We start from the raw sequence: 8,732 nt of genomic DNA on the forward strand, positions 1-8,732 counted from the left end.
CCATTCTCACTTTCAAATTCAGCCTTCTCCAGGGCCCCGCTTTTGCTTGCTTTCTGCCCATTTGCTTTCTTGGTAGAATTGTCTGTAGACACCTTCCTGATCAGGTGGGGCAGATGGGTTCCTTGTACTTATGTGTTGGCTTGTTCTCTTCTCTGCAATGTGTCAAGTCATGACCATTCATTTCTCTCCCAGGATGCTGCGTCCTCAGGTGAAAGAAGAGATCATTTGCATGATTCAGAACACTTTCAACTTTAGTCTGAAACAGTCCAAACACCTTTTCCAAATTCTAATGAAATGTATGGTGCACAGGGATTGTGTGAGTATGATGACTGATGATTCAACTAACTTAAAAAAATGCTGATTTACAAAAATTGGAATATTTATTTATTCCAATAAATATTTCCTGAGTAGACTCAGGAAAAGTTTTTAGTGTTTTAGGGTACTGCGATCAAAATTTTTTCAATGACTTGGATAATATGAAGCTGATAATTATAGTAAATATGCAGATATGTCATGATTCAAAGAGACCTTTCCAGGATTTGAAGGCTGGACCAAATCGTACAATAATTTTGGTAATATTTAAGTACCTAGCCTCAAAAAACCAGTTGAGAAAGTTCAGGCTGGAGAAAGCATGGCAAAACATATGTGAAAAATGCTTTGGGGTTTTAGTTGACTGAATTACAACAATAACAGCCGTGTTTACACTTAGCAGTGTGCTTCCAAATACATTTTTCATCTGAAATAGCCTGGTGAGTGAGTTCAATATCGCACTGGTTGTTTATTTCCATTTCAGAGATGATGAAGCTGAAGACTAGAGAATTTAAGTGATTTGCACAGTCATGCAGTTAAGAAATGGTAGAACTGAAACTTGAGGTCAGAGTTGAAACGTTGTTCTTAGTCTCCTATGCTATATTTTTCCCACAATAACCAGTAAGTTAAGAACAGGGCATGTTAGAGAGATTGTCCTTCTGTGTGCCTCTTCCTGTCATCAATTAGAGTAATTAATGAGCAGTGCAGTGATCAAGCGTGGGAAAGAGAAGGCAGCTAAGGGTTTGCACATTGCAGGAACTGGGTTCTCACCTCCTGTACAATGGAGGGTTGATTTTATTCATGCACATGGAGGAGATGTTAGGTGAAGGGAACCAACCTGTGAAGTTGAAGAAGCATAGTTTTTACATCTTTATGGGACCTTAGAGATTATTCATTGGGTTCCTATCATTTTGTGGATGAGGAGCCTGAGATTCATTGGCCTGAAGGCATTTATCCTTCCCCTTCTAAAAGCACTCAATGGCCTTTTTCTAATGACCCTCTGAGCTGTCCAGAAAGGACACAGGAAAAACACCACTTTTGGGTGAAGTGACAGCATGTTGTGTTGTTTTGCTTCAATTGGTGGTGTGACAGGTGAAGGAGAGGAAAAAAAAAAAAAAGGAAAAAAAAGATATCTGCCCAAGGCTGGCTAGTTAGTGGTGTACCTGAGACTAGGACTTGCCAGTCTTGGGTTTTCTGTTAAACCAACTCCCTCTACTATGTGAAAAATATTTTCATTTGGAAAGATTGAGATCCATTCATTAATAGCAGGTGACCCTTTATATCTGTAAGTAAAGTCCTTATTTCTATCTATCTATGAATTAACATTGAGATTCTTTTTTTTTTTTTTTAAAAAGATGACTGGTAAGGGGGTCTTAACCCTTGACTTGGAGTTGTCAGCACCACGCTCACCCTGTGAGCTAACCAGCCATCCCCATATAGGGATCTGAACCCGTGGCCTTGGTGTTACCAGCACCACACTCTCCCAAGTGAGCCACGGGCTGGCCCAACATTGAGATTCTTTTTGTTGTAGCAAATACATGGTAAATTAATGTAATAACATTCTCTCATAAATGTCTCTGATAGTATACATGGAATTTTTAAGGGTTTTTTCCCAAGTGCCTACAATTCTTTGTTACCCTATATTAAAAGTTTTCTATAAGTTAAAAAAAAAATTAAACTCTATATTGTTTTGACATTACAAAATGAAGAATGTTTTCCTCAATTCGTTAGCTAGTGTGGATTCTGTGAGTACTCTTTTTTTTTTTTGTTTTTTTTTAAATTTTTTTTTTCCTTTTTGTCTTTTTTACTGACCGGTACGGGATCGCAACCCTCGATGTTGCGCCTGCGCTGTGCTCAGCCAGTGAGCGGGAACTGGTCACCACATGGGATCCGAACCCTCAGCGGGAGCGCCGCCGCGCTCCCAAGCGGTGCACTCTCCAGTGCGCCACCGGGCCGGCCCTGTGAGTACTCTTTGAAAGCATTTCTTTGATAGCTCCCCAAATGTATGGCTTTCTGCTTTTCACCTGTTACAGATTACCATATTTGATGCTGATTCTGAAGAGCAGCAGGACCTTGACTTAGTAATCCTAACAGCTTTGCTAAAGGGTGAGTATCTCAATGAGGTCCCAATTGTTCCTGACTTCCTCTTCTCACATTCCATGGCATTTTGAGCTTTTTGCACAGATATTTTCAATAGAGTATATAATTACTCCTTTCTTTTACCCTAGGCACAGATTTATCAGCATCAGAACAATTATATCTGGCAATGGCTTGGGACAGAATAGATATTGCCAAGAAACATATTCTAATTTATGGACAACATTGGCAGGTATAGTGAAAATGAAGATATTTGGAAAACATATTTTGTGTGTTGGTTTGTTAGGGAGGGGCAAAAGAGAAAATTGGAGGAGAGAGAGATTGGTTTGGAAGGGGTGCGAGGCAAGCATCTCTGTACCTAGGGCCCAGTAAGACATTTTTCTCATTTACTTTGCCTCTCTGAAAATATTTTTTCTCTGGCTCTGCAGCCTGATTGTAGCAGAAAAAGGAAGTTGGGGGAAAGACAGAATGGAAGAATTTTTAAGTTATTTTTTGAATCAGTGGATTTTTATATTGTTATTTAAAACTTAAAACTTATGTTTTGCATTAAAATGTAATAAGTGCTTACTGTGGAAATTAGTAAAAACTGCAAAAAAATTATCCATAATGCTATGGTAATCACTGTGAACATTTCATTAAAAAAATTACAGTTCTGACTATATCACAGGTATATTGTTTTTGAGTCAAACTAGCACACGCACATTGTTAAAAACGTAAAATGGGAACAAGGGGTAAGATAGCGGACTTGAGGTGCTCAATGCACACACTCCAACAGCAAGGGACCAGAGCAAGGAAAGGACAGCTAAGTGTGGTGGAGAGCATCGGTGGGAAAGCGTAATAGGACAGGGGGAGCCTGGTGAGGAATGTGTGGAGCATGACAACCAAGCAGGGTGCGGTAGAGGAGAAAGAGGCATGTGTCTCCCAAAGCAGAATCAGCACAGGAGGAATTCTCCATTGCAGCAGAAAGAGTCTGCTTGGTCGTGAGCACTTCTCAGTGGTAACCCTCCTCCTGCTCCTGCCTCAGCTTGTCCCCTGCACCACTGTGGTTGCTTGTGTCATTGTCCAGTCCCAGAGCTGTGGCCCTTGACAGGAGTTCATCCTGAGCAGCCCATCCCACCACGTGGCCCATGTTGTCCATGTGGCACTGAGTGCCTGCACAGCTCCAGCCTTCCAGCTGCCTCTGTGGCTTCTGCCTTCTAGCCACCTGCACAATTCCAGCCTTTCAGCCAACTGTGTGGCCCTGGCTGTCCACGTGACTCCAACTACCTGGCTGCCAGGGCAGCCCCACTCACCCGCCTAGGCCCAGCTGTTCAGCTGCCCATGTGGCCTCACCGACCCATGTGGGCCCAGCCATCTAGCTGTCCATGCAGCCACAACTGCATAGCCATTTGTGTGGCTCCACTCATCCCTGTCACTCCAACTGAACAGTCAGCCATGCAGCCCAACCTGCCCATATAGGCCCAGCCATTCAGCCAACTGTGCAGCCCAAACTGACACAGCCACCCATGCTGTCCCACTTGCACACTCGGCCTCAGCCACCCGGGCTGACCACATGGCCCCCACCCATCTGTGTGGGCCCAGTCATGGAGCCCCAGCCACAGACATAGCTGCTGGCATCCCCTGGAAACAGTGAGTTTACACAGAACTACTGAGTCTACCTGGAATAACTGAGTCTACCTGGAGCTACTGAAACTACTGAGTCTACCCAGAACCAAAACTAAAACACCCTACTCAACAAATCATACATAACAAATCTACAAGAGGGAGTCTTTCTTCTCAAAAGCTACCTCAGAGTAATAGAAGAAGAAATGACCAGGTGACTAGGCATCAACATAGGGATACTAGAAATATGAAGAAAAAGGAAAACATGACACCACCAAAGGAGCATATAATTCTCAAACACTAGACCACAACAGGAAACCCTTGATATGTCTGAAAGGGAATTCTAAATAACACTCTTAAAGAGATTCCATGAGATACAAGAAGACTCACTTAGACAACACAATAAAATGAGAGAATCAATCTAGGACATGAAAGAGGAAATTTATAAAGAGAAAAATACCATAAAAAGAATATAGCAGGACTCCTGGAACTGAAAGACTCATTCAACAAAGAAAAAGTACAACTGAGAGCATAAGCAGCAGGCTAGAGCAAGCAGAAGAAAGAATTTCTGACCTTGAAGACAGTCTGTTTGAATAACCCAAGCAGACAGAAAAGAAAACAAACACCCCCGCCCCCAAAAAAGAGAAAAAGAAAAAATAATTTAAAAAAGTAAAGAAAGTCTAAGAGAGCTACCAGACCACCATAAGCACACAAACATCTGAATCATGGGTGTTCCGGAAGGAGAGGAGAAAGGAAGAGGATTGAAAACATATTCAATGAAATAATAGTGGAAAGCTTCCCAGTTATTGGTAGAGATGTGGACTTTCAGATCCAAGAGGCTCAAAGATCCCCAAATCGATTTAATCCAAAAATGTCCTCTCCAAGATACATTGTAGTCAAACTGTCAAAAATCAAAGACAGAGAATCCTAAAAACACCAAGAGAAAAACATCAAGTCACCTATAAGGGAGTCCCCATCAGACTGGCAGCAGACCTCTCAGCAGAAATCCTGCAGGCCAGAAGAGAATAGGATGATATATTCCAAGTACTAAAAGAAAAAACAAACAAACAAACAAACAAAAAAACGGGCAGCCAAGAATACTAAACCCAGCAAGGCTATCCTTCAGAAATGAAGGGGAAATAGTGTGTTTCCCAGGCAAAAGAAAGCTGCAGGGATTCACCACCACACAATCAGCTATACAAGAAATCCTTAAGGGAGATCTGTGTCTGTAACCCAAATAATGATAATTACTGCCATGAATACACAAGAAAAAAGAAATGCCTCTGGTAGAGCAGATATGCAAGTGAGAAAGAAAAAGAAAGTATACCCTACCACTTCAAAAAACCAATGAACACTGAAGACAAACAATAAAAGGGAAAGAAAGGCACAAAAGATATTTCAATCAACCATAAGAAAAGCAATTAAATGTCAGGAGTAAAACAATACCTCTCAATAGCAACCTTAAATGTAAATGGATTAAATTCCCCACTCAAAAAACACAGACTGGCTGATTGGATTAAAAAACCAGACCCAGCAATATGCTATGTCCAGGAGATTCACCTCACCTATAAAGACATACACAGACTAAAAGTGAAGCGATGGAAAAAGATATATCATGCAAATGAAAATCAAAAATGAACAGAAGTAGCTTTTCTTATATCAGATAAAATAGACTTTAAGCCAAGGATGCCCACTCTCACCACTCCTGTTTAACATAGTATTGGAAGTACTAGCCTGAGCAATCAGGCAAGAGAAAGAAAGAGTGCATCCAGGTAGGAGAAGATGTAGTCAACCTGTCCCTGTTTGCAGATGACATGATCCTATATATAGAGAAACCTAAAGACTCTACAGGAAAATTCTTAGAGCTGATGGATGATTTCAGTAGAGTTGTAGGATAAAAAATCAGTAGCAGTTTTATACTCCAACAATGAGCTCACAGAAAAATAAATCAAGAAAGTTAGCTCATTTAAAGTAGTCACCAAAAAAATAAAACACCTAGGAATAAATTTAACCAATGAGGTGAAAGATCTCTACAATGAGAATTACAAATCACTCTTGAAAGAAATTAAAGAACACACAAAAAATTTCATGCTCTTTGATTAGAAGAATTAATATTGTGAAAATGTTCATAATACCCAAAGCAATCTACAGATTCAGTGCACTCCCCATCAAAATACCAATGACATTCTTCACAGAAATAGAAAAAAACAATCATAACATTCAAATGGAACAATAAAAGAACTTGAATAGCCAAAGGAATCCTGAGCAAAAAAAAATAAAGCCAGAGGCATAACACTACCTACTTCAAATTATACTGCAAAGCTATAGTAACCAAAATAGCATGTACTGGCATAAAAACAGATACTAGGACCAATGAAACAGAATAGAGAACCCAGAAATCAACCCACAGACTTACAGCCAACTGATCTTTGACAAAGATTCCAAGAACATACCTTGGGGAAAAGTTGCCTCTTCAATAAATGGTGCTGGAAAAATTGGATGTCTGTATGTAGATGAATAATCTAGACCTGTTTATTCATCTTACCATATACCAAAATCAACTCAAAATGGATTAAAGACAAGTATAAGACCTGGAACTATAAAACTCCTGAAAGAAAACATGGGGGAAATACTTCAGGAAGTAGGACTGGGCAAAGACTTTATGAATATGACCTCAAGTACATAGGCAACAAAAGAAAAAATAGACAAATGGAATTATATCAAACTAAAAAGCTTATGCACAGCAAAAGAAACAATTAACAGAACGAAAAGACAACCTACAGAATGGGAGAAAATATTTGCAAACTATGCATCTGACAAAGGATTAATATCCAGAATATGCAAGGATATCAAACAACTTAGTAAAAAAACCAAGTAACAGTAAACAAACAAACAAACAAACAAAAAAAAAACAAGTGAATGATTAAAAAATGGGCAAAGGAACTGAATAGGCATTTCTCTGAGGAAGATATACAAATGGCCAACAGACACATGAAAAAAGCTCAACATCACTCAGCATCAGGGAAATGCAAATCAAAACTGCATTAAGTTATCATCTCACCCCAGTTAGACTGGCTACTATCAAAAAGACAGAGAACAACAAATGCTGACAAGGATATGGAGAAAGGGGAACGTTCCTGCACTGTTGGTGGGACAGTAACTTGGTGCAGCCATTATGGAAAATGGTATGGAGTTTCCTCAAACAACTACAGATAGAACTGCCATACAATCCAGCAATCTCACTGCTGAGTATATACCCAAAGGGATGGAAATCATCATGTTGAAAGGATATCACAGCTCTATTTACAGTAGCCAAGAGTTGGAACCAACCTAAATGTCCATCATCAGATGACTGGAAAAGGAAAATGTGGTATATTTACACAATGGAGTACTACTCAGCCATAAAAAGGAGTGAAATCCTGCCATTTGCAACAACATGGATGGACTTAGAGAAAATTATGCTAAGTGAAATAAGCCAGGCACAGAAAGAGAAATATTGCTTGTCCTCACTCATAAGTGGGAGCTAAAAATTAAGCAAATAAATAAAAAAAGAAAGATATAACAATCATAATAATATGTTGAACGTTCAAAAGGAGAGAACACAGCTGAGCTAACCAGAGGTGGGAAATGGGGAGTGGGAGGGAAGGTAGGGGAGGAATCGATAAAGGACCATGAAAAATGGTAACATTGAATAATATTGAATATACTAATTATCCTGATTTGAGCATCACCTATTGCATAGAGATATTGATATGAAACTCTGTACCCCACAGACATATACAATCAATTATGTTTCAATAAAAAAAAAAAAATCCGTGAAAAAAAATCAAATGATAGGAAAAGGCTACTAAAAGAAAAGTGTAGTCCTCTGCCCTGCTTATTGCGAGAGCCTAGTGCTTTTGACATTTTTGGACTGTTCTGACTTTTACAGATGTCCATATTTCTAAATAATCTTATCAGATTTATAAACCTCTCCACACTTCTGTCCTGTGGGCCTCACGCCTGCAATGTGGACGGGTTGTCTAATGTTCCTGGTATGTCCTGGGATCTACCTGCATCAGCTTAGGGCTCAGCATTGCCTCTCTTATGTGAGAGTGCCTGTTTTCTGTGTCCCATGTCTTACTCTTTCTTGGTTTATTCCTTATATTGATGGTGTGTATCTTTCAGTACCTTCCTGAGAACGGAAGTATGGAAAATAAATATTTTGAGGACTTTATATGTTTGTCTATTTTTAAATTCATGATTGGAACTAATTTTCCTCCGGAATTTTGAATATCTAGCTTCCAGCACCCAGCATTGCTGTTGAGAAGTAAAAATCTTTGTTTTCAGATCCTTTGTTTGTGACCTTTTTTTCCTCCTTTCTGGAAGTTTCAAAATTCTTCTTGTTTCAGTGTTCTGAGATTTTTACAATGATGTATATTGTTGTTAGCCTGTGTATCCATTATGCTGGGCAGTTGACTTCAACTTGGCAATCGTGTTTCCATTCCATTCCCTTCCATTCCATTCCATATCCCCCACACCCCTTCCGTTTTTCCTCTGTTCTCTTTCTGGAATTCCTATTATTTGCATGTTGGACCTTATGGACTGCTCCTCTAAACTTCTTATCTTTTTCTTATGTTCCATATATTTTCTTTGGTAGATTTCATCAACTTTAATTTTCAAGCCTTCTTTGCAGCTTTTCTTTTTTTTTTTATTAAAAGATGACTGGTAAGGGGATCTTAACC

General features: G+C 39.5%; 1 protein-coding gene across 1 annotated transcript in view; it reads left to right on the forward strand.

Annotated features, from left to right (window-relative positions):
* TRPM6 (transient receptor potential cation channel, subfamily M, member 6) overlaps nucleotides 1-8,732 on the forward strand; it is a 126,504-nt gene that overhangs the window by 27,323 nt on the left and 90,449 nt on the right. The window contains exons 9-10 of the mRNA XM_008579473.1: nucleotides 2,343-2,415; nucleotides 2,538-2,638. Of these exons, the coding sequence (XP_008577695.1) occupies nucleotides 2,343-2,415; nucleotides 2,538-2,638 (174 nt within the window). The remainder of the gene's footprint in view (nucleotides 1-2,342; nucleotides 2,416-2,537; nucleotides 2,639-8,732) is intronic.

The sequence above is a fragment of the Galeopterus variegatus genome, unplaced genomic scaffold (genome assembly GCF_000696425.1).
Source record: "Galeopterus variegatus unplaced genomic scaffold, G_variegatus-3.0.2 Scaffold1891, whole genome shotgun sequence".
Taxonomy (NCBI): Eukaryota; Metazoa; Chordata; class Mammalia; order Dermoptera; family Cynocephalidae; genus Galeopterus; species Galeopterus variegatus.